Source organism: Ambystoma mexicanum, chromosome 1q (genome assembly GCF_040938575.1).
Source record: "Ambystoma mexicanum isolate Mex_15411 chromosome 1q, UKY_AmexF1_1, whole genome shotgun sequence".
Classification (NCBI taxonomy): domain Eukaryota; kingdom Metazoa; phylum Chordata; class Amphibia; order Caudata; family Ambystomatidae; genus Ambystoma; species Ambystoma mexicanum.
In genome coordinates, this window is record NC_090922.1 from 698,997,684 (window position 1) to 699,023,824 (window position 26,141).

The 26,141-nt window shown below is 44.0% G+C and overlaps 1 protein-coding gene across 1 annotated transcript in view; it reads right to left on the minus strand.

Moving 5' to 3' along the window:
• The window catches only part of SCYL3 (SCY1 like pseudokinase 3), a 469,360-nt gene that overhangs the window by 295,516 nt on the left and 147,703 nt on the right, over window positions 1–26,141 (minus strand). The window contains exons 6-7 of the mRNA XM_069641305.1: window positions 1,976–2,053; window positions 948–1,087 (exon numbers count right to left, since the gene is read on the minus strand). Coding sequence (XP_069497406.1) covers window positions 948–1,087; window positions 1,976–2,053 — 218 coding nt within the window. The remainder of the gene's footprint in view (window positions 1–947; window positions 1,088–1,975; window positions 2,054–26,141) is intronic.

Genomic DNA, 26,141 nt, shown 5'->3' on the forward strand with positions numbered 1-26,141 from the left:
GACCGTTAGCAGAATGTGCATGTTTTGGCTCATTGGTGTACCTTATCGATAAGGTCTTGTTTGGTGTATGTTCCAGGTTTGATGGAGGGCACTAGTTGGGCAACAGGGAGGAATGAAGCATGTGATTGTTCCCCGATGGTCAATCATCCACTAGCTCAGAGAGGCACCCAGCGCCCTGATTCAGGCAGGGCACTTCGTCACAGTACGGGAGGGATAAAAGCCATGCTAGTGAGTGGATCCTTTTAAGGAGAGGAGACACTGCTTTGAGAGTGGATTTGAATACTGCGATAGTGGCATCATGAATAAGGTTCAAGGGATGGGGGTTCCACTTGTAAGGAGCAAAAAGGTTGAAATTCCATGCCTTGACTGAAGAGACAAAGTACAAAATTATAATTTTAAACTCTAGTTATTCAATTGATCCATTACTGAGCAATGGCTGAACAAACATTACCCAAGTTAGTCAACTATTACATGCACAAAGGATTACAACAAGAAGTCAATTTTGCTATTTAGCAAAGGATCAAGACGATTTAGGGCAATATGACACAGTGACGAGTTTAAAATGTCTTGCATGTCCTGGAAGCCATTAAAGAAAACCCTCTGCCCCACTATGGTTCATTATTATCATATAAGCAATCTGTATTCGCCATTAGGTTCGGGTTGAGCGTAGACCATTTGTAGGTAGCATGCTTGATGCATGCCACCATTTAACAATCTTGAGAATGATCCTACACTCCTCAAAGATTGCACAAAATGTTAGTATCAGCCACCATTTGGTGAAGAAAAGAGCAGATCAAATGTTAAACGCCAGCTCTTTGCAGATGACTCCAGATCTGATCACCAAAACATTCACTTAACTTCTTTCCTCCAACTCAAAGCATTTTAGGTTGGAAAAAAGAAAATCAAGCACATCAAAAGCACAGACAGCATTATTTCTAAGGAATTACCTTTCTTTGGCCTCAGCAAATAAGGTAGAAAGCTCTTAATAGCTACTGGTTCAGCAAACACTAGCTGGTTAAGTAAAAGAGGCACAAGTCGGGATATAATTAACTCTTCTGATAAGCCACAGACTCGGTCTAGAAGAAATCTGTATTGGGAGAGACAAATGAAAATAGTATTGATAGTGATATAGGTAATAATGTTTCATGCTCTTCCTCTTAAACAAATTGGTTAGGAACCCTGATTGTCAAACAGACCATGTTAAATAGTGATCGATTTTTAAAAGATGTTGCTTTAAATATTGAGATCCACATTCACTCGTCTAATCGCTCATCCCTTGGTGCAGTCCCTTTCTCCCCCTGGAACTATTAATATATTGACATCTAGCAGTCAGTTCCCATAGGATGCAGCATTATGAGCTAGCACATATTCCAGTGAATATGGAAGGTGTGTTAAGTAGAGAAAGCAAGAACCAAAAGAACGTGAATCTCCAAGAAGGTAATTTTCTCAGGACTCATTGTCCTGCCCTCTCTTTTCCCAACCCGATCGGACAGGTTCAAAAGAAAAAAGTTCCAGGAAGAAAACAAGAACACCCAGATAGAAGCATACAAATTCCATAAATGTTCCTGGCTGAAAGAAGCATACGCTCAGCGGGAGAAATCGACAATGTCCACAAAAGCCTGATGTAATTGCACAAATAGCTGCCCTGCAGAACAGTGCAAAAGGCACATCATTTTAGAAAGCTACGAATGGTGGCTACGTATTTGCAGAATGCATACAAAAAGCAGTTCTAAAAATGCAAACCCTGCTTTTGATAGGAGTGAGAAACAGAGCACTAGTTAACTAGTTCTTGAAACAGTTTCCCCCTCTTTTCCCCTGCAAACACTGACTCAGCCAGAACATACCTCAGGCATATTTACTGTGTTTTCTTGAGCAACTAATCACGCAGTAACTTACATTTATTATTTAATACAATTATTCTGTTGCAATGCCTTTTTTGAGATCAATAGAAAAACACACAGACGGTTAGGCTTACTTGAAAAATTCACTTTTCTCTTCTTCAGTCTTAACTGTTAAATGTTTCAGAAAGTTGACAACTTCAAGGAAATCGTTCCTAGGAAAAAAGAATATGAAACAAGTGTTAAACTGAAAAAGAAAAGATTGCATGATCCTAAGAAGAAATAAAGAAACTGGTATTCAACTATTACAGTGGTGTATGAAAAACAGCCCTACTACTTTTAAACGTGCTTACAAAAAACGGTGAAGGTGAGCCACTTAATAGACTATGGTGAAAAAAATCATAAGCAATTTTGAATTTTGTGTATTTGCTTTGATTTCAGCTTCGCCTTACAAAAAACAAAAATACTTGTGGGTAAACCTTATCTGGACTGTGACCAGATGTATGTGTGTTAATGCTGTGTGTGATTGTCATCAGTGCTGCACAAAATGAACAACTCTCCTAAATTCTTTTCTAGAAAAACACAAGGGTTTGTGAGAGTTTGGATTATTTAGCATGAAGTTTACCAAAGAAATGAAGGCATGAAAAAAGTTCTCTTTTTGCTGTACATTTCAGGAATACTGAATGTTTCCGTGGAGTGGAGACTATGAATTCCAAGAATAGGAAATGATCCATTCTGGGCATGCCTACGTGTGAGGGAATTTTACAAAAGTCCACCAAAGTTGAGGCTATAGAAGACACAGGGCTGCAAACTCTTAGTATAGGCATGAACAGCAAACGTATGTTGGTAGCAATGGCTCAGCAGCTAGGCTCATTTTAGGAGGGAGAAAGGGCTGTGGGTGATACACAGAACGTAGAGTATACACACAGGGAAAAGAAACACCGACACACTAAAAGTTATTTAAAACTATAGTCTTTTATATATACACACTAACTTAAGGTAAAAAGTATGTTTTACACATAGAAGAACCAATGCAATATTCACAGTAACACGTGTGTACTTTGAGAAAGGCAGTATGCAATTCAAAAGCTAAGTAAAATACTTTTGTAGTAACCGTTTGAGGAAAAATAAATTAAACAAAACCAACACAAGGTAAGTAAATGAGGCCTAACACTTTAGAAGTCCATCCCTATCTAGTTCTAAGTGTCTCAGTCAGATTTGAGGGCAAAATAGGTAGGGCAAAGCTGTAGAAAGTTCCAATGTAAGTAACAGTCTGTTTGAAAAAAGGGTCAGGGACTTCGTAAAAGACTCCCTGAAGGCACACTGGCATTAGGCCTGGTTGAACGTATATGGGAGCACTCCCAAACACACAAATCAGCACTGCAGCAACACAGGAGCAGCAAAGCAACTGTAGGTAAGATCTACCTTGAGTATCGCAGTACCTTATAATTTAAGAAGAGGTGGCAGCATGGTGTTCCCACGATGTAGCAGCAGCAGACCCGGTCACCGGATTCCTGGTCGGTCAGACGATCAAGGGGCACGAGAACCTACCTGATTAAGGCCCACCCAACATCTTCCTCTCTCCACCTGCCCTTAGTCTCTCTGGTTGGTGCCCCTTCCCACCCTTCATTCCCCTCCTTTGTCTCTCCTGCAACCCCCCCCCAAATAAATATAAAACACAAAACAAAAACGGTTTCTTTATGAGCCACCTTTCACAGTTGAATAGAAGCACCCAAAAAAGTTACAGGCCCCTATACAGCCTGTGGAGTCTGCGGACATCGGAAAAATGTGTGCAGTGGCGGAATCAAAAACTTTTCCTCTTTTACATGGGAAAGTGGTGGCTCTGAAAAGAACCGTTTTTGTTTTTAAAAGTTTTTTCAATGTTTAAGGTAAATTAAAGAACATTGCATTATACTGTATTATTTCTTTAAACTTGCAAAAAAGAAGGCATTTTGTTTTCCCCATGGTTCCATGCATTTATTTTCCACCTACTGGAAATGCTTTGTATGTTTCCAAAAACTGCTTGAAAGCATTTATGTTTTGCAGAAAAACCTGATTACCTGCATCAGTAAGATGCACTCCATCTCTGCTGAAAATATTGGCAATGTCAAATTTTATATTTTCATTATGGAAAGGCGTCATGCTAACATCTCCCAAAAATGCACACAGCCTTGTTGACATTGCGCCTCGCTTTCTCCATTTGTGTATCAAATGAACATCAACATCTATCTCTGGGCAATGCAAGAATAAAATAAGCCTAGAATTCAGAAACATTTCCTAGAATGTGCCAAATATCTCCTTCATTTCAAACTGCAGTATACCCTAAAATGTTCCCGCCACAATGAACAATGATAATTTCCAGATGTTGCAGTGTGACCATATTTACACAAAAAGGGAGCAAGTCCACCCACTTCATGCCGCACACTCCATACCATTGCACATGAACATCAATTCAAAGATTTTCAGCCGCTCCACAGGGCTCTGCATACACCTTTAGCCAATGGATACACGAGTCCCACAAAATCCAAACAGTCTGCCTCCTGAAACACATAGCTATAGCCATTTGCAGTCCTCTCAGCAAACAAAGCTTATGCAGACTTTCTCCTTATATACCACTCCCAGGAAACCATATTGGCTAATCCGCTAGGCTGCACGGTCCTATTTCCATGCCTAGCATCCTCAACCGCGGACTACCGCAGTGTCCACGGACAGATCATTCAATTGTCATGATGCCTACCCCCGGAGCACCAGGCCAGGCCCAGCACCCCCGGGAGCAGGCATCATGCCCCCGGGTAAAAGCCCAGCGGCCCCTTATAGGGGCTCTTTGGACTCTGTCCTGGCGCCTTTGGCGCCAGGCTCATGTTGGACATCAGTCCTGGCGCCATAGGCGCCAGGCTCAAAGAAAGGTGTTTTGTGCACTTACCTGATGCAGACCAAGAGACCTGAAAGGGACTATTTTTTCATTGGGACTATTTTGCCACTCGGGCGTGGCCAGGGACGGATACTTACCTGGAAGCCTCCCTGAGACCTGAAAGGGACTATTTTTTCATTGGGACTATTTTGCCACTCGGGCGTGGCCAGGGACGGATACTTACCTGGAACTACTTTGGGGGGCTATTTAAGCCACGCCCAGACAGTAGCTCACGCTTCGCGTTGTTCTGCATCCAAGCAGCTGAACGCTCACCGTGTCTGCTCCTGCATCTGGTCTCCAGCCACGCCCGCCTCGATCCTGGAAAACCTGTAAGGAGAGAAGGGAAAGGTGAAAACCAAGAATTTTTATCAAACTTCTTACCTGCATCCGGAACCTTCACGCCAGCGTTCCTAAGAAAAGACTTTCATTTAAAAGCACCGCGTTGCTCGCTGCAGCGCCGCGCTTCACTCACCTGTCCTCGGGAGTTCTTCTGGCTCCACCGCGACTGTGCACCGGTCGCCACATCTCTGCGCCTAGGGGAGAGAAGAAGAGACAAAAGGTGAGCAGAAGGAACATATGAGGAAAGCCTAATTTTCCGCCATAACACTTACCGGTCTTCTGTTGGTGGATCATTCCTCATTTTGGGTCGGCACCGCTTCGTTGGCAGGTACCGCACCCCGGCCCCTATGGGGAAAGGACAAAAGACATTACTGGAGGAATATAAAGACATTAAGAGGGATCGCCCCCATCGCTAACTCACCTGAGTTTACCATTGGCAATTCAATCCCTCAACGCATCGCCTTCATTCTGCACCTGAAATAAAGGACAGATCACAGGTTAGGAAGGCAACAGAAAAGGAGGCTCAACACTTGAACTTTTGTAATCTTCATACTTACGGCGTTCTGCTCGGAAAAGTCAAGTGGATTTTGCCAGCGCCATTCTGAAAACCAGTGAAGTAACTGGACAAACACGCGCCCCTGCACCAGAAGCAGGATGGAGAGTTCATCCTTTCAAACCATAAGGTGACCTTCATCCGGGGATTTTGGAGGAAGTTAGAGAAGAACGAAGGGGGGAAGGAGGGAGCAAGCACACTATTCTGCAGACTGTTAATCCCCTTTCTCATTTGCAGAAGGATATTCCTACGGGCCAGACAAGCAAGATTTGAAGTTCCTGTTCAGTCGGTGTTCCGAGTTCTGCGCATCACGCTCAAAGAGGCCACAGCAACCCAGACTAGACCAGCGCCTCCGTGGGAGTCAGGTGAGCGTTACACCAATTGAAGGGGGAGGTGAGGAATATTAAACACAATGTGTGTTATTTAGTCTTTAGTGGGGACTCTAAAAAGAGCATTTTTTCAGTTTTGATTTTTTCAGGGGGCTTTTTTCCTACAACTACTTACATGCACTCTACATCATTTTCACAAGAACTTTGAGTGCATTTTTAATGTTTTGTAGAAAGATTCCATTACCAAAATAAGTGAAAATCATGCCATCATTGAAAAACATATGTCCACCACCCGGCAGAATGTTCTTATTTGGGAAGGATGTCATCCCAACACCATTCAAAAATGAACCTACCCCTTTGTTCACAAGGCGTCTTCCTGCATCTTGTTGGGGTCGAAACCGATTGGCGCTTCTCCATACTGCCCTAGGAGGTATGTGTGAAAAGATTATCTTTCCACATGGAAATAGTTCCATTAGTGCTTTCAGCATATGTTTCAATGCAATCTGTAAAGATATTGCACTGAAGTAGCCCAAACTGTGTCCTCCACAATGATATCTGGACAGTGGAAATGAGGCATGTTTTTGCAATGTGCATATAAAGTCTCCCAGTTTTGGCCCGGCACACCATACCATGAAACCTCCAATCCAATGTTAGCAGAAATGCCACACATTATGGACGCAGAGAACAATTCTCTGTTTCTTGCTATGCCGACACTATTCACAAATCGTAAGATCGAACCCTAAATCAGGTATTGCTTAACATTGGCAGCGCAGTCTTTAAAGAAGGTACGAGTTATGTAGCACTTTCACATCTACGTACAAGGACTTGTCAATTCTGATGCAAACAAAGTCATGTCCGAAAAGAAAATGAATGGAAACATAACTTATAAAAGATCTACCAACCGTAGAACCAAAAAACAACTGCTACTCCATTAAGCACTACAACTACAAAACTATCTAGTGCAAACACAACTGTACATCCATCAGCACATATAAACAGAAAGGTTTTTTCTAAAAAAAAAAAAAAAACAAGTGGAGCTCCAGCAAATGACAGACAGAACTCTCTGGTCCATTTAAATTTTCCAACACAACCAGTGTAAATTGCTATGCAAATGTAGCAATCAATCTTCTGTTCCAATTGCCACCAATTGTTCGAAACATTTACTTGAATGGCACAAAAATGGTAAAATTCACCATAAACACACAGGAAGATCCACAAGAATGTTTAATGTACTTACTGCAAGTGCTGGAAACCAAAAACATACCTATAAATGAAATCTAGATTTCATACACATGGAAACATGCATGCACTCTCTGCAACCATGTTTCACAAGAGCACATCCCCAATGAACGATTTGTGTATATATTATGCACTTTTTGCAATTCAGAGAATCGTTGCACCTTGCAGAAAAACTCACATAGGCAATATCTGATGCTAATGCTTTTAAGGTACAAAGCAGAGGGTACCAAAAACATCTGCAAGCTTACTAACTTCACACACGGACAAGTATCTCTTGGCAAGAAAACCTTCACAACAGTAGGCATAATCTACCACACTGCTGCCACAACCACTACATTTCACTATACTGCATACATTAAAGAAAGATGTGCTTAAAAAAAGATGGTTGGTTTTAATGCAAGGACACTTCCATTACAGTAAAACAGATTACCAGCAAATCTAAAAAAAAATGTCTACTTAATATTCCTTAAACCTAAATTTAGTCACCGACTTGTGAAACCATCAGTAGTTGGTGCACTTTAAGCATTCCCTTAAGTACTGCACACTCCAAACAAACATACTATGGAATGTACATTCTGTATAGATTCCCCCCCGCCCCAATGACCCAGAGATTATTCAAACAGAACCACGAACTGTGCAGAACAAACAGTAATGTTATTTCAAACATAGTACTTACAATGTACTGATTATGATATGATATATGGCATTTATAACGCGCCTATACACAAGTGTTTCAAGGCGCAACGAGGCAAGGGAGGGCAACAAGCAGTCTCTGTTAATTTATCCTTTTCTTACTTTGCATAGGCCTAGTTTTAACTTTTTAGATTTATACGCAATTTTAGATAGTGTTGCCTTAATTGTTGACATTGTTACTAATAGCACCTAGGAAAAGCAGTTTGGGTTATTGAACTTTGTAAAAGTACCTAGGAAAGCTGTTCGTGTTTATTGAACACTGAGTGGCTAATGCCATCTAGATTCAACTTTGCCGCATTACGTGTGTTGTGAGAGGTGAAGCTATCCTCCCCTCACTTTCCAATTAGCCTACAAACTACAATCCCCAGCAGGATTGTAGTTCCCAAATCCCAATTTCAATTGAAACCCGGCGCAAACGCGCATGGGCAGGCACAGTCTGCTGCAGTCTGAAGGAGGTGAAAGGGAGGGGAGTCCTTCCTAAACCCTTGCTTTTTTTTCGGGATAATAAAAAGCAAAATAAGCGCCTGTGATCCGATCAGGTTAGTTTACTGCATCAACTACCTACTTTATCATTCAAGCACTCGGATAACCTGTTAATTGAGTTGGAAAGCATTATGCCGTGTGGTGGTTTGAAAGTGAAAGTAAACCGCTCACGGGACTTGCCTATGGTGAAAATAGGGTTACTTAACACGCGTTCTTTGAACAAGCATGCTCATAATGTCCATGATCTCATCCTAGAAAGAGACTTGGATATTATGTGCATCACGGAAACGTGGCTCAAAGACCCTATAGGTCCCACTGGCAGTAATGCTATGCCAGAAGGATATATCCTATATAACAAAAACAGAGAGTTGGGGCGAGGTGGAGGCATAGCAGTTCTAGCAAAAGATGTGTTCCATCTTTTTAAAGCTAACTTTGACTGCAGTGGATGTGATACCATGCAATTAAAGCTGACTCATACACCTAACGACGGTCTTAACATTATTGTTGTTTACAGACCCCCCCTCCCTGACCTCCAATTTTGAGAGTGAACTAGGCTCGCAGCTAAGCAAACTGGTCTCCGATCATTCATCCTCCTTGCTAGTAGGGGACACGAATAGATGGAGAGGAAACCCAGAGGACAAGAGGCTACTGCTTTGGAAAATGCCTTGCACAATTTGTCTTTTCAAATAGTAAATAAGAAACCCACCACGCCACAAGGTAACCAGTTGACTGGGTCTGCACCAATAATCTAGTCTCCTCTCAGATTAAGACGGAGCTATGTATCTGGTCTGACCACAGTTTGGTGACATTGGAAATAACCCTAAACTCTCCAATCAAGCTTTTAGAGAACCCACATGTGAAAATCACAAACAGAAACTTTAAAGGAATCGGTCCTGAGCAATTAAAACCGTGCCTGCTCCAGATCAGGGATTCTTTTTTAGTAGAGGACAACTGAACACATGTTAGTTAAATATACCAAATCCATACAAGAGATGATCGATAAATATGCACCTCTTAAAAAAAAGAAGCTGGTTAGGAAAAACATCTGTAAAGCGAAATGGTATAACGAACATATTAACTCCCTCAAACAGTTTAAACGCGCCAAAGAACGTGTATGGCATAAGACCCACACTCAGGCGGATAGAGAGAACTGGAAACGTGCCGACCAAGTGTACCGGAAGGCAATTAGAGAGGCAAAGTCCAATTACTACAACATGGAAATTGAGGCAGCCCCAAACTCGACAAAAAAACTCTGATATTCTTAAAGACATAGAAAAGCCCAAAATCCTCTCCCCTCCTCACATCCCCACTAAAGAGGATTGTGAAAGGGTTCAAGCAGGTTTTGCCGCCAATATAACCAAAGCCAGGAACAATATAATCCTGGCTAGAGACAACATCAGTTTGGAGCCCCCCCCCCCCGACGAGAAAGAACCCCTATCCGTAGAAAAGGAAAGTTTCAGCTTTGCAGAAGTCAGAGGAAGAAATGTGTAGGGTAATGACAGGCATGAACCACACCTCCTGCGCTGAAAACCTCCTTCCCACTAAGATCATCTTGGATAACAAAGAACTCTTTGCCCCGGTACTGACAAGGCTAGTCAACGCCTCCTTCCTAGAAGGTGTAGTCCCAAAGGACTTTAAAAAAGTGACTATCACACCGCTTGTAAAAAAGGCAGGCTTAGATCCCAAGGACCCCAACAACCTCCGTCCGATCACCAACTCCAATTTTATACTAACATTTTTAGATAAAATTGCAACCAATCAGCTGCAGAAACATGTTGAAAATGCAGACGTGCTACATAACCAATAATCTGGCTTTAGAGCGGCTCACAGTACAGAGTCCGCAATGCTAGACCTACAGACACATGCTAGAACTGACAGAGAAAGCGAAGACTGGGTTACTCATGCTGCTCGACCTCAGCGCTGCATTTGATCTAGTAGACCACCAACTGCTACAGTCAGCATTGGATACACTTGTAGGGTGCTCAACTAAAGCACAGGCCTGGTTGGCCTCCTTCCTGAAAGACAGGATGGCACGAATACACTGGGGCGAAAACTTCTCGGAAGCAACCCTGATACTGTTTGGAGTTCCCCAAGGTGCCAGTTTGTCCCCTCTCCTGTTTAACCTTTATATAAGAAGCCTCTGCTCGCTGTTAGAAAAAATTGGCGTGATTTTCACCAATTACGCTGATGATATCCAGCTAATATTTGGGTTAACAGGAGACCATGCTGTGGACAGTACGAAGATCGAGAAAGTTTATAATACTATCGACATCTGGATGCAGAAGCACTGGATGTGCCTAAACAACACCAAAACGGAATGAATGATATTCGGATCAAATCAAGCCAGGTCCAAGTTAGATCCACAATAGAAGAATTTCTGTATTAAAGATGCAGTCATAACAGTGGTACCGAAGGTAAAAACCCTAGGAATGATGGTCGAAGCCTCACTGGGATCAGGTGCACAGGTTAGTTACTTATATAAAAACAATCTGTACTACCTGCGTCTCCTAAGAGCTATCAGACAATACATTAATGAGACCAACACAACCTCTGTTGCCAGAGCTATTCTGCTATCACGCCTGGACTACGGCAATGCGCTGTTATTGGGAGCTTCAAAAAGGGAGCTAGCTAAATGCCAGGTCATGCAAAATGATGCCGTTTGCATCATTAAAAGGAAGAAACAAAAAGACCATATATCAGACAGTAGGAGGGACTTACACTGGCTCAGAATCGAGGACAGAGTTAAGTTTAAAGCGCTAACGATTGTCCATCGATGCCTTTTTGAAAAGGCGCCAGCCTACTTTAAAAAGCACTTCTCCTGGTATGCCCCCGGTAGAGGCCTAAGATCTGCTGATACTGACCTCCTAATCATCCCAGAAGCCAAACGGGCATCAGGAAGGGGCAAATCCTTCCCCTTCAAGGCATCCAAATATTGGAATGAGCTCCCCATGCACTTAAGACAACAAGAAAATTACGCTACTTTCAGAAAAGCTCTGAAAACTAGACTTTTCCAATAAACTTAGCGTAACCTTGTTTTTTTTCGTTCACCCCAGCGTAGTCCAGTTTCAAGCGAATTATTGAGAGAGATAAATTGCAAGTGACCATAATTGCGCTTCACCGCGCCCTGATGCCTGCGGGCTTTCAGCGCGTAATAAGCATAAAGTAAAGTAAACAAAGGGAGGACAGACAACAATCCTACTAGGCCAGGTGTCATTCAGATCGTGCAAGTGCATGGGAAGGGGGCAGGGACAGTACAGTACATGGGAGCAGATAATAACAATAAGTAACGGCCATCAAGTGGCAAGTGCATGGGTAAGTGCAGACATCAGGGGTCAAGGGCTGGTAGGGGGACTGTAGGGATACAGAAACAGTCCACAAGTGCGGGGGTTGCCAGGTGGGCAGTGCAGGTGTGCGACGCTGGCAGGGGAGGGACCTGGGTCTGAGATCAGAGGGTGTCCAGGTAGCCAGTGGAGTTCCAGTTACAGCCAGGAGGTCAGCAGAGGAGAGGAGGAGAAAAAGAGAAAGGTTTTGAGGTGCTTCCGGAACCGGAGATGGTTCTCCTCAAGTTTAAGGGAGGCTGTTCCAGAGGGAGGCACCAGCCGAAGAAAGATCTACCGCCAACTCGCTGCTTGGAGAAGCGGCTGACCCTGAGGGAGGGGAGTTGGAGGCGGTTAAGCGAAGAGCTTGAGAAGGAAGATATTTAGGAAGAGAGAGTTGAAGGTATTGTGGCCCCAGAAGGCCTTGTGGACGATAGAGGGATTTGACTGAGGGTATACGAACTTTAGTCACTGAGCTGTAGAACTATCACTAATACGCCAACTTGTATCCAACTGCATCCATAATACTGCAATGTTACTTTTGAAGTGCAAAATAGTTCGAATACACCAACTGGTATCTAATTACTTCAAAAATATTCTTCATTACGAATACATCATTACGATTCTTCCTACTGCAACACTGCTTGTAACAAATACACTTATTTCTGCAATTTAAATGTTCCCTCAAGTACTGCACACTTCAAAGAAACCTACTTTGAAAGTTCAAGTCAGATAAACGTAGGTTATTTTTTTTTTATCCTATATGGATTTTTTTTCCTCAATGACCCAATGATCATACAAACAGAAACAGCACCTGTGCAGAACACAGTCATGTTGTTTCAAACATAGTACTTGGAATGTACTAATTATGAGGGTCTATAAAGTACAGGAATGTGACATTGTATGCAATGAGACATTGTACACTATCCTGCCTAACATATACTGTTTTTTTTTACAGAGAAAGAAGCAAATATTTCTCCTTCAGTACCATGTACAACAAACACAACCTGTACCCCAATGGTACAACAATTATAAGTACTATTTGCGCTCCAAAATGCAACTTCCTGACTTTCCGTCCACGGTGACCTCCTGCTGTCCACGGATCCAACATGGTGGGTGTTTGGGAAAATATGACGTACCTCACGCTTTTCACCATCCAATCAGAGGGCACATTTGATGTCCGCTGACCTCACGTAGGCCCCTGGGCCAATCGGAGGCATGTCCGCGGAACAAACCCAGATCACAATTTTTGTTTTTAACATTCATGTACTTTTGCTCCGTTTTAAACAAAACTACTGGACGGATTTACACTTAATTTAGAAAAGCACGCTTTTGGGACCAAGCTGCTGCTCCTGCCGCAAATTTGGGGAAAATCCACCTAACTGTTTGGGCTGTAGACATGAGCAAACAAAAATTTCCATTGCATATATGGAAAAAAAAAAAATTGGGACCCCTGCCCTTATAAGTCTGCCCCCAATTGACGAAACCTCACCAGAATTCGCAGGATAATTCTGATGGGTCCATATACTTTTTTTGCAAAGTTTGGCCTGTAGGCCACAAAGCTGTAGTGGCCAGTCCCCTTCAGCGTCGTCTGTGGTTGACTGCCTTGAACACTCCGCTCTTGCCTCAAAAAGTGCTATCCGTCTTGATGTTGCTGTCTTTAGAAGGCAATAAATAAATAAATAAAAAATAATAGGAGGACGTCGACACGTGAAGGACTGTGGGTCCCTGTACACACAGGGTAGGGACAGTGGGACAGGAATGCCCCTGTTGACACCCAGTTTTCCCAATTAAAAAAAAAAGATGTAATACTCAGAGCCAATCACTATATGGCGGACCATACATAGCATTTGAACCCAAGCAGATTCACAAGCCCCAGCAATAAATCATTCCATGAATATATAATACTCCCAGGGTGATAATATCACCAAACATTGATTTTAGGGGTAGGATTTACTTTTGGAGTCACCAGGGGTTTACGCCAATTTACAGCATTAGTAGCCCAATGTAACTTTGCATAAGATATGGGGTACTGAGGTTTTCTTCCCCTGGGCCATTTATTTTAGGGTCTTGCTTTGTTTAGGAAAACCACACGACAGGCCTAAAATGGCCTTATAATTGTTTGATAGGGTCACCTGTGGTTCTGCACCTCAATAAATTGTCTTTGGTTGTATATTTCAATGATGACCACTTAATGTATTTGTTTGTGATAGAGTTCTTTAATTTTTTCCCAGTGATTGTCTCTCTTGAATTTTATCTCAATGGTTGTCTTCAAGATCAAAGAATCTGATGTTGCTTCAGATAAAAAAAACAGTTCCCACAATTTCCTCGACACGCGTTTCTCCAAAACAATCAGTTGGTTCTTCAGGAGGGTTGGTCTAACATTCAGACATTGCAAACGGTCATCTCTAAATACAAAACAGCACAAAGTACATACATTAGTTTCACTTGTTTTCCTGGAAGCTTGCTAAGCTAATGTATTTTTGATGTTTAATAAGAAAGAGGCTAGTAATCTATTACTTCTGTTTACATTAGGTGTTGATGATACACATATCTTCACTGATTGCTTGCTGGGCTGGCAAACAATTTTGGGTTCTTAAATGAAAGACTAGTATTTACTACTTGTATTTGCATTTATGTTACCCGATACACATGCCCACAAGTGTTGACATTTCTCTTGTTTTGTATTTACTTGTGTGTTTAGTTATCATCGTAGGATTGAATTTCAATGTTATTCCTTGAATTTAACGTCTATGGTTTTCTACAGTGGTTTACCAATAAATGTGTCCTCCCCAGAAGGGACTCAGTTTTTACCCAATTTTGGAGGATATCTTGTTGAACCCGTTGACATAACATTCTTCTCAGCGATTTTATCTTCTTGTTTAAAGCTGTTCTGTTAGCTAGTAATGTTTGCTCATTGGTTTGGGGTAAATATTACCGGATTCTGGATTTGTGAACGCCCCTTTTTGTTAAAAGTACCCTGGCATGCTAACCGCGGCTATTGCACCCTGTAAACAAAATGGCTGCCTATTTAAGACACCATGATGACGTGGCATGTTCATTTGCAACGTTGCTGCGTCATCAAGTCACCATCTAGGATTGGTCAATTTCGAGATTTGCATGCGATATTCAACGTTGGTTGTTGTAAAGACTATTTATTTATATGATGGGTAGACAATGTTATCCCCGTCGAACTATACTTAATACTAAAAGGTTTTCTTTTACTTTCATGTGCATCAAGTTATATCATGAAATAAATTACCTCCATTTAGAAGATAGGCTGAATTTGTTACCATGCCTTACTGGAGCTTGGAAGGAAACAAAAATAAAGTATTACTAAAATAATAATAATCATAAATAGTGGATCATTTGAGTTTAAACCTGTGAAGCAACAATCCGCTAAACATATCCATTTTGCTTCACGTTGTCCAAGTATTGTCTCCAAGTTGTCTCCTCTTGCTGGTTTATTTACTTTTTCAATTCCAAAAAACTTTACCAGTACAATTTTCTCATGTCCATGAGCCTGGAAAAAGTGTTGTGCCAATGGATACTTGGTACCTTTGTTTTTTAGGGTCCTCAAATGCTCTGCGATCCTCATTTTTAGTTGACTGATTGTGGTCCCCATGTATGGTTTTTGACAGGAACATTGCATTCCATAAGCTACATATTTAGAATAGCAATTTCTGAATTCTCTAATTTTATATTCTTTTCCATGTGGCAGTGTTATTGTGTTTTTCCCCATTTGCTGAAAAGGGACACATTGTATATGTTCCACATTTATAGTTTCCTTTCAAATTATGCGGGTTCCAAAGTTGTGGTAATCCTCCTTGTGTTTTCTTTGGTTGCAAATGTGATGGACATGGTAAATTCTTTAGATTTTTGGCTTTACGATATGCTATGCATGGAGTGTTGCTCAAATGTTCCGTTAGATCTTCATCGGCTTTCAGTATTGGTCAGTGGTGAGAGAGAATTTTTCTAAGTCGATGTGCTTCTGAATTATAAGTAGTAATACATCTGAACTCCTTAGGGGTTTCTGGCTTGCGTTTGGCTTTGTTTTGCAATAATTCCGATCTTGTTCTGTGCAGTTTTTTTAAATGCTTTATCTAGACTCTTAATGTCGCAACCTCTGGCTTGGAATTTTTGCTTAGCATGTGCTATATGTTTTTCCAACTCATTGTATTGAGTACAGTTCCTTTTTATTCTTAGAAATTCTCCAAAAGGAATATTTGACGATGTGTTGCGGGTGATTGCTTGTTGCATATAAAGTGCTGTTCCCAGCTGTTGGCTTCACAAAGAGGTTTGACTGAATAGTGTTAAAAGTTCCAAGTCCAAAAATGTAATTCTGTTCGAGTTTTCTTGCATGTTGAGTTTCAGATTATACATGTTATTGTTCAGGTATGCACGATATTCCTTTAGATTTTCTTGTGAACCCTTACAGATAACCAAGATGTCGTCTATGAATCTGCCCCAATATATAATACTGTTCTGGTCTGTGAAGAATGGATGCTGCCAGGCATGTTGGAGATCATAATGGCCCATGTAAAGTGTGGCTTTCGCTGGAGCAAGTGTAGCTCCCATGGTGGTTCCTTGCTTTTGCTTGAAAATGTTGTTAAACATGAAGATGTTACGTAGTGTGAAGTTTAACATTTCTATTATCAGATTTTGTTGGCGGTAGGATATTGATCGAGTTGTCAGAAAGTGTTAGGTAGTGTCAATTCCTTTGGTGTGTAGAATACTGGTATAAAGATATGTTATGTCAAATGTAACCAGTCTGAAATTTGGTTGCCAATTAACAGATGTTAGTTGTTGTATTATGTGTTTTGTGTTCTGTATGAAAGAAGCTAATCCATATGCAAGCGGTTGCTCATCAATGTATTCACATATAGTTCAGTTAAAGATCCAATTCCGTTTACGATTGTTCTTGTTGAAGGCAGTTGGGTAAATGATTTATGGATCTTTGGGATGAATAAATGGTTGCTATGATAGGTTATGGGGTTTTCATAAAGTTGCACTCATCTTCAGGTAATGGGCCTTGGTTGTGCCAATGGTTACTTCTCGTAACAGTTGGTGTCATTGAGATGTTGGTTTGCCATGGTAATGTAGTCATCTGTTTTGAGGAAAACTATTTTTCCTCCCTTGTCTACTTGTTTTATGGTGATATCCTGATTTTTGCCAAGTTCTTGTATGGCCACAGATTCCCGATAAGTCAAATTGTATTTAATTGATTTGTGTTTTTGTCCGGGCAAGTATTGTTTTTCAGATCATTTGTAACTAGTTTGTGGCAGATGTCCATAGATTTTTCCATTGTCAAATGAGGATTAAACTTTGATTTGGGTTTTAAAGTTGTCTCTTGTGCCAGTCCTAGGTCCAATCTTAGATCGGAGGCAAAGGTTTGTAGGGTGTGCACTACAGTTAGTTCATGTATGTTCATTAGGTCTATTGTGTCCTCAGAGATGGATACTGTTAATTCTGATGGGAATGGTTCTTCCTCCATGGTATGTTGTTTAATGTTTGTGGAGAGGTATTTTTTTAGCTTCAATCTTCCACAAAATTTTAACAGATCCAGGTTCGTATGAAAGTAACCCAAATGACTTGAGGGGCAGAAGGAGAGTGTCTTGTTGAGAGCTGCGATCAAATGGGGGGCAAGTTCTGTGCCTGTTGGGTTCATAACTAGGTCCTCCTTGGTTGGATGCTTTTGGATCTTGTGGATGCTCCGAGTATGTGCAGTGTCTCTGGTTACTCCCCTTTCCCTTGCAGCCCCTCCTTGTGGGTTTACGTTTGTGGAGGTTTGCTGCAATGTTTTCTGTTGCGGCAGGAGCGATTTGAATAGTGGATAGGTCCGTGCTAGCTTGTATTTTTGATATTCTTCTAAAAAAACAAAACGGAGTTGCCTCTAAAATGGCCTTCGAGACTAGTTCATGGCATTGGGCATGCCACCACACTTCCTGTGGAAGGTGGTGCTGGGAGTTGGTCAGTTTTGGGGGCAAGTTGGATTGGTTGGCAGCCTAAAACTTTATTTTAAGTCCCCTAATGGGATTTATGCGCTGGTAGAAGCCACCCCCCTGTGAGGGAATAAATATAGGGTAAACCCTGTTGCTACACTCCGTTCTCCTGGATTTTGCGAAGGTAAGCAAGTTGGGTTACCTTGTGGACGATTTTACCACTGAATAAATGTGTAGCCAAGACCCAGTCTGGCCATACTGGTGTCTCTTGCCTGTGCTGTGATTGACAATGGAACACTGGGTGTCCATCCCACGTCATCCTCTCCCTGCTGCTGGTTGTCCTCATCTGCTTGGGTCAGCCTGAGGTCGTTCTATTGCTGTTTACTGCTAGGGTCTCCCACATTGGTTCTTGTAGCAGCCACCACTTTGAACTCTAAACCTCCTTTGGGCTTTCTGGGCTGCCACCATCATCCTGCTGCATGGGCCAGTTTTGCCGATGCGCCATCCACGTTTGCCTGCTGAACCACTGGGGTTAGCAGGTTTCTCTGTTATCCTACAGCCATCTGTCGTTGATTTCACTATTGGATGGTAGGTCTCACTCCTATGAAGGGTGACTTGCTTTTCGGCCATCTGCACAATAATTGTCTCAAGGTTGAAGTCTCTAGGTAACCAGATCTCTCATTTTGCCCTGCAAAAAGAAGAGTTTGCATACTTGGGTTGTTCTGCTTTCCTGGAGCAGTGTTTTCAGGAACTAACACTGTAAGCATTTACCTCTGGGCCATGGGTTGGCAGGGTATTCAAGATGCTCCCCAGTTCCCCCCACAACCGCTTTAGGGATCCCAGTAGAAAATTGGTTCGGTTGGTCCCCTTCAACTGTGTTTTCCTATTGTTTTACATTGGGGGCTGAAACTAGCCATGCTTCCAAGCTGGGAATCAACCCCTCCACTTTTTATCTATTTCCTGGGTTGCCACTGGTGTCCCGAGGGGGTTAATTGTGTTCTTCTGAGTACATTTATTTTAAAATGTGTTTATTGAGCCAAGGGTGGCATGTAGCTGTTGCAAGAAGGGTTACATTAAATGTACATCCATAGTTACAGCATTGTCCACCTTTAAGGCAGTTTGCAGAAAAAGTGTAAAACCAAACTAAAAACAAAAACTTTCCATTCATAAACCAGGCTCATGTACAGGGTGGAAGCGAGGCAGCTCTTTACACAGAATAGTGTTGCACCATGGGCGACATACGGTAATCAGCTAGGGAGGCTAAGTTATGAACATTTACAGGGGCAGGGGGCCATGGCGACCTACATACTTCCACAATATGCAGAAGGTGGCTGTGTCAGAACATTCACAGTGGTTTATCATCAGACGGGTGAAACATAGTGAAGATTAGTGTTTTCCAGGTAGACGAGCATATCGCCATGAGTCAGTAGCAACATACCCCATGTCTTGTCTCTACATCGCACCAAATTTCAAATTCAGCATGCCATATTTTATCTTGAGGTCCCTTTGGAAACTTCCAAGACATGGCAATGCGTATTTCACGGTTATGCATGTAGCTCCATAAATCTGGTAAAAGGTCTAGATTTGCCTTGCCTAGAATATGTACCTAGTAGACACTCCAGTTTGCTCCAGGAAAATCTGATGCCAACGGCCGTCCAACAGGCCTGCTCAACGTGGGACCAAAAAGCATGCACTTTTACACATTCCCAGAACATGTGGATTAGATCTGCATCCTCTTGATGGCACCAGGGCCAGGTCGACTGCTCATCTTTGTTAAATTTAGCTACTCTACTGGTATTCTTGTATTTGCGGTGAAGTAAATTAATCTGAAGCAATCTAGACATGGCGGTGCGAGAGACTTCTGGGGAAACCAAGCACCTGCTCCCAATCCCAGTCAGTGATGCCAGAGCCCACATCTGCCTCCCATCGCAGTTTCAGCCTAGGGTTTCTAATGCTAGAGCAACTGAATAAGCTACTGTATAATCTGGCTACAGGTCTGCAGCCGTCTTCTAGCATGTAGATCAGAGCCCGAAGCGCTGGCTCCGGATCAGCGGGCCACCCGTTCCAATTACGACTAGCCACCCCCCACACTTTCATGTATCTCAGAAATTGTCCTTTGTGCAGATCCGATTGTTGGGTTAGGTCGTTCAGGTCTCTAAATTTTTCATTATCATATATGTCCCCCCCCGCCCATGTATATACACCCCACCGCTCTCTGCGCCTTGCCACACCTAGGTCCGCCACTATTTGCACATTAGGCGAGTAGGGGCGACATACCCGGAGTACCGTCAATGCTCTGGACCAAATCTGCCTACCCAGTCTAAAAAGCAACGGGATGGAATCCATGCAACATTCCGTCAGCCAAGCTGCAACTGTTGGAGCAGCGTAGATTCAAACGTGGGGTTATCAGTCAACCACTTTTGAAACAAAGCTTAATTGGTCAGCTAAATAGTAGAGCTCGAGCATTGGTAGTTGCGCCCCTGTCTTCATAAGGCTGGCACAACACCGTTAGGGCTTTTCAGTGACAGCCTAGGCCCCAAAGGAAGTCTCTAATGAGTCTAGAAGGTGAAGGAAAGCTACCGCAATATATAGTAGTGAACATTAGTAAAGTTGTAGAGGAATCTTGGGAGGATGATCATTTTGACCATGGCAATTTTGCCCCAAGTCACAGCGGTAGCCAGGACCAGAAGCACATGGATTTCTTGAGGCCGGCCACTATTTGGAGCATGTTATGAGTGGGTTGTCATTTGATGTAAGCGTGATTTGGATACTCGGGATATGAAGTAGTAAGTCTCCCACGGGAGGCTCAGATCAGGCAAGCTTGCCACATTTTCTCCACTGAGACCAGCCAGAAGGAAGGGAGAGGACTTCTGCCTGCTAAAAGAGATCCCGGATAACACTGGAAATCTGTCCAATACAACTAGGATTATGGGGAGGCTGTGTTGCGGGTCGCACAGGCAAAGCAGGACATTGCCCGCAAAGAGCGATTTCGGGTGTCTTAGTCCGCCCATCATGATGCCCGCTTCCAGGTATTCCTGGTGTAAGAATGCAGTCAGGGGTTCCATGGCTAGTATGTATAGAATGGGTCAAAGTGGGCAACCTTGGTGAGTCCGCCCGCTATATGCTCCTCGGTCTACCAGACTTTAGTCTGGCTGTTGGGGAGGTGTACAACAGCTTTACTCAGTGAATGAAGTTTTCTCCCAGCCCAAGGTTCTGCAGCGAGGCAATAGGTTTGTCTAGGGAGGTTAGTTGGACATCTGACCTTTGGGAGTTGGATCGATGTGAAGGCCTCAGCCAGGTCTTCCTGAGGGACTTGATTTTTGGGTTTACAGAGGTGAAAGTGTCATTAATCGCCAGTTGGGATCTCCACGGTGCCCCACATTAGTTGTAAAGTAGCATGATTAGGGGTCTGGAATGTTCACGTTTGCAAAGCCACACCAGCAGTCTCCCTGGTTTATCCCCATCTAGATGGGCGTAGGCTCTCCGGGTGGCAGGCAGTCAAATTTAGACAGTCTCCCCCATGCTTTCTGACAACTTGAGTGGGCATCAGCTAGTTGGCCGCCAGTCCGAGTGTTGGGCCTCTAGTGTTATAATTTCCTCCTCAATGGACTCAAAGTCCTGCCGTAATTTTTGTCAAATGCCCCCAGCACTTGCTATAACCTCACCCCTGGTTAATACCTTCATGGTTTCCCATATGGTGCCCCATTACTACCTTCATGGTTTCCCAGCTGGTGCCCCAGCTGTCTACGCTTCCGATATGTTCAAAGAAATTAGTCAAATAATGATCTCCTAAAAACTGCTTCCGTCAAAGCATCAACAGGCATGCTCCACGTTGGGATAGGGGATCTGGGATTCAGGATATTCCACTCAATCGCCAGGGGGGGGCCCTATGTATTCTGTGCTGCAGAGTTGACCTGACCCAGCGAATAATCAATTTTTACATGTAGCTTGTGGGGGGACGAATAAAAGGAATATCCTCTAATGGTTGGATGCAATTCCCTCCAGAGGTCCACCAAGTCTAGATCCGACAGTGTTGCATTTAGAGCAACAGTGGCTGGGGAAGGGCCACTTCGTGTGGGGGGAGGGGAGGATCTATTAAGTGCTGCGTCTCTAACACAGTTAAAGTCTCCACCCTATAAAGTGAAACTTTCGTGCCTAAGGGCAACAACCTTGCATAGTGTGTGCACATAGGAGGGGATGTCACAGTTTGGGAAGTGCAAGTTAATACAGATTTACCTGTGATTTAGATAATCCTCAGTACTTCCCCTCTCTATCCCTCTCCACATCCAGTAGTTGAAAGGGCATCGATATGTCAATCCAAGTAAGTACCCCTGTGGCGAATTTAGAACATGTAGCGCCATAGACCAATTTGCCCCAACGGTTCAAAAGCGCCTGTTAGGAAGAATTCTCTGTTTAGGCTGAATTTCCTAACCTAGTGAGTCCCCCAGCAGCTTTGCTGGATTTTGTGGGGTTTATTTTTTTCTCCTGCCAAGAGGGAGACTCTTTTACCCTCACTCTTGGACATGACTTGAGAGTGTTTTCTGTGACTTGCTATGTGCTTATGGGCTAGGGGGTAATTTTCCCCATAGGCCATCATTGGTTTTTGAATGTGTGTTACACAGCACCCTCAGTGCAGTAGCACAGGGGTGTCCTAGAGACCCCCAAACAGACTCCACACCCTGGGACTGACTACTGTCTCCCTGGGTCTGTAAAGTTACCATTGACTTTACTAGTCTTAACTTAGGAACTTAACCAGTACAAACCATCTTACTGTGGAAGTACTGGTAGGGGCAATTAGATTGCCCCTGGGTCTGTTGTCGAGGGGGTACTGTCCCGTCCCCCCTCGCCGAGTTCTGGCTGGTGGCAGTGGATACCACGGAAATATTCCACCGGAATATTCCCCAATGGGATTTCCCATTGTTTTTGATGCACCACTTTTTGGTGCAATGTTAAAGATACCGCCAGTTTATTTATTTAATATAAATTCACCGGTTGGGATTTTTTGCCGGAACTCGCTGCCAAAATGGCGTCTAGGTTCACTTCAGTAACCCTGAACCCGAGTCGAGCCTTTGTTCCACTTTTGGCGGGCTTCTGCACAGAAGCCCTCCAAAGTGGTGCCATTCTGTCTGGGTACCACAGGGGGTGTGGGAGGGGGTTTAGGCACCCTGGACTGAGTTGCCTTGCCAACTCAGGTCGCACTCTAGTGTGATTGGCCCAAGTGGTGAGCCACCCCGCTCACCACTTAGCATGTTTGAGTGACAGCTAGGCTGTATGAATGGGGGTTTGCAGCATAAAAGCAGGGTTTTTGGGACTGGTTCTTCAGAAGTCGCCACAGGACCTAAGAAGCCGAAGAGGGAGAAGCTGAGCCGACCTGCCAAGACGACACCACCGGTGAAGCCCCGCAGAACCGTCTCACCACTTTTCCCGACGACAGAGGAGATCTCCCGCCGGAGAGTCTTCTTCCCTTAACTGGTGGGGACAACCAGTTGCTGCCTTCTTTTCGCCGTCCCGAAGCATCTCATGGCCGCCTTGCCTGTGCCAAGCTCCCCGGCAACCGGGATACCACTTTTTACCTCAACCGCGAAAGAGGGGTAAAAATCCTTTGTGACCGGAAAACTCTGCGGCTGGCCTCATCCCTGGTAGTGCAACGACCTGCAGCTTTCCTCCCCGTCAAGATCACCTCTTCCTCGGGACGACGCCGCGACTTGCACCCACTACCAGGAACGACTACCACCGCTGGAGGAATCCTTCCACGTTTAAAAGGTACTGTGTTCCGCCCGGCCTCCCTTGCCACAGATTGTACGGGGTAGATTTAGCCCTCGGCTCTCGAACCTGGGTAGGTCTGGGACACCCTAACTAAACTTTTCAGAACCGTAGTAAAACCTTTTTCTACTCACCTGCAAAGACTTGTGACATTGTGTGATCTTGGGCACATTTTCGTCTGGCTCCCTCTAAAGCGGGCCCCGAACTAATTCCCCTTGTTCCACCATTGACTGTCTTTGCTAACCTTATGTGAAAAGTGTTTTACCTTACTGCTCTTTATTTCTGCCTTTTCCCTCCCTTTTGGTAATACTTTTTGGAGTACCATCTAACGTTAAGCGCTCACCTCTGGTTGGAAATAAGTGGGGTTAACTTCGAATTGTCCAACAAATGATTAGGGATGTACATATGAGTAATAGTAACTGTGTTTGACTTTCTTACCTTTTCTATTGTGCTAGTGTAATTTATGAGTGTACCTTTAATAAATAAGTTTATACTTTTACACCTAGCTCTGGTCAGTGTTTGCTTGTGCTACTGTGCCTCTGTACCGATTATGTATCCTCTGTATACTGCCTAACTCTTCTTGAGGGAAGTCTGACTGCTCAGCCACAGCTACCACAGTGAATCTGTGCGGTGCAGACTGCTACCAAGTGGGTTTACTGCCAACACCTGTAGTCTTAAATCTTTTGCAGTGGTCCCAGAGGGAACTGCACAGGTTTCTGCCTAACAGCGCCTCTTGTTCCTCAGGTAGCAGGTGTGTCTCTTGGAATTACGCAATGGAGATTCTTTTACACTGCAAGTACGACTTCACCCTGCGGAAGTATGAACTCAGGCCTTGCACATTCCAGGTCAATGTTCCAATTAGGCCATGGTTCTGGCACATGCTGTGTAGTCCCATTGGGGCCCAAGATGCCCCCTGCACTATTTATACGGACCATCTCAATTATGTCTGACCTTTGCCAAGCAAACATGCAAATGTATTTGTTCCCAGTGCATTCAACATAGTACAAAGATTTGAGCCAGCAACCTCAGTGTCCACCCGCTTAACAGGACGGAGACCCCTGCAAGCCATATTGTATGGATTAAACGATAACACAACAACAACAAAACCATAACAGTGCCCAAATTCAGGCATTCCCGTACCTCTTGTCCCAATTGTGGTCATTGTGTACCAGGTAGAGGGACCAGCAACGGGCTGCTGCCCAGTGTCAACTGTGAGCGGGAGAGTAAGTCCAGAAGGGGGTAACTGGGCTTTGGCCCCACTGGAAAAGGAAGGCCATTAGTACAGTCAGTAGGCCATTAACGTCTCAGCATTAGCCAGGGTAAACCAGAATACCACCCCGGGAGTCGTGGCCACTACCCGTAGACAAGAGGATTGCAGTAACGGGACACAGTGTTGATCGACTTATCTGTATAGGGCTCCCTCAAAACAGTGGATGGAACGTTTCAGTTTGACCGCAGCAAGCATTGTAGTGAGAGCATACTGGGTCACACCTTATGTCACTTATCAGTACCACTATCCCTGGACAGGTTGTTGTGCTCCATCCACATGGTCGCAGCCTCAGGGCCATCAAAGAATTGCACTTTGCCATTGTAAAGGGTCTTTAGCCTGGCAGGGTACATGAGCATATATTTGCGCCCCAATTGCATAAGCCTCGCCTTGGTAGGCACAAAAGTATTCCTGGCCTCCAGGCATATATTCTGGGTAGATAGCAATCTTCGAACTGCCCCTTAATATCTCGCCCCAATTCTCTATCAAGTAAGTTGAGGATCTTGGCAATCGCTGGTCTGGGGTGGGATCCTGGTGGTGGTATCTTCTGGAGGGACCAGTGGGCTCTTTCGACTGAAAACCGCTGGGATAGCCTGGCAGGCCCAATCTCCTGTAATAGCAGGTTTTCACTAAGCGCACATACGTTATTCCTGCGCGACCTGCCCTCTGCATCCTCCACAAGTAGCTCCAGCGTAGCATTTTGCTTTTCCAGTTCCTGGACCCCCAACACTAGGTCTTTGGTGTCTGCAGTCTCCTTTAACAGCGATTCCGCAGTTGTGACCCTCTTAGCTAACTGACGTGATGTCGGAGGAGCTGAACATCCATTTGACTTAGTCAATCCTGGTTAGTAGGGAGGATCTCAGGGCAGCTATCGAAGCAAGAACCTGATCTTCTTGTAGGTCTTGAAGTGGTCGTTGTGCTGTTGACCATTCAGTGCTCGCCGTATGGGGTGCAACACAGTGTTTGCCTTGGCTAACAAATTAACCCATGATAGTGGCTATGCCTTTGTTTTTAGTAGGTGACAGTGTAGTGATCTGTGTTCTTCCTTGCTGGCTGAGTTCCAGCTTCAAGAGACATGCGGCCAGTTCTGAGCGACTCGTGAAGCTGGAATGCAGGCTTTGAAAATAGACAGTTGAGCTGTGAGGAGGTGGGCCCACTGTAATAAAGATCTGTGCCTATCTCACCAGTCTCAGAGCATCTTTTCATTGGCAACGAGGTTTGCAGAAGACAGCGGGCCCGCCACGTATATATATCAGATTCTGCCGTCGAGGACCTTGAGCGGACGGAGGTGATGCCGGCGCAGCGGGCATTCCGGTGATAGCGGTCTGCCTGTCTCCATCCAAGCCACTTCCCCCACCAGGGCATTGCAGCGGCCAACAAGGGATTCGCCGCTCAGCCCGGAAACAGCTGTTGACTGTTTTCACTGAGCTGCTCTGCCCCCTACCTGGGCGTCGCAGCGGCCAACGA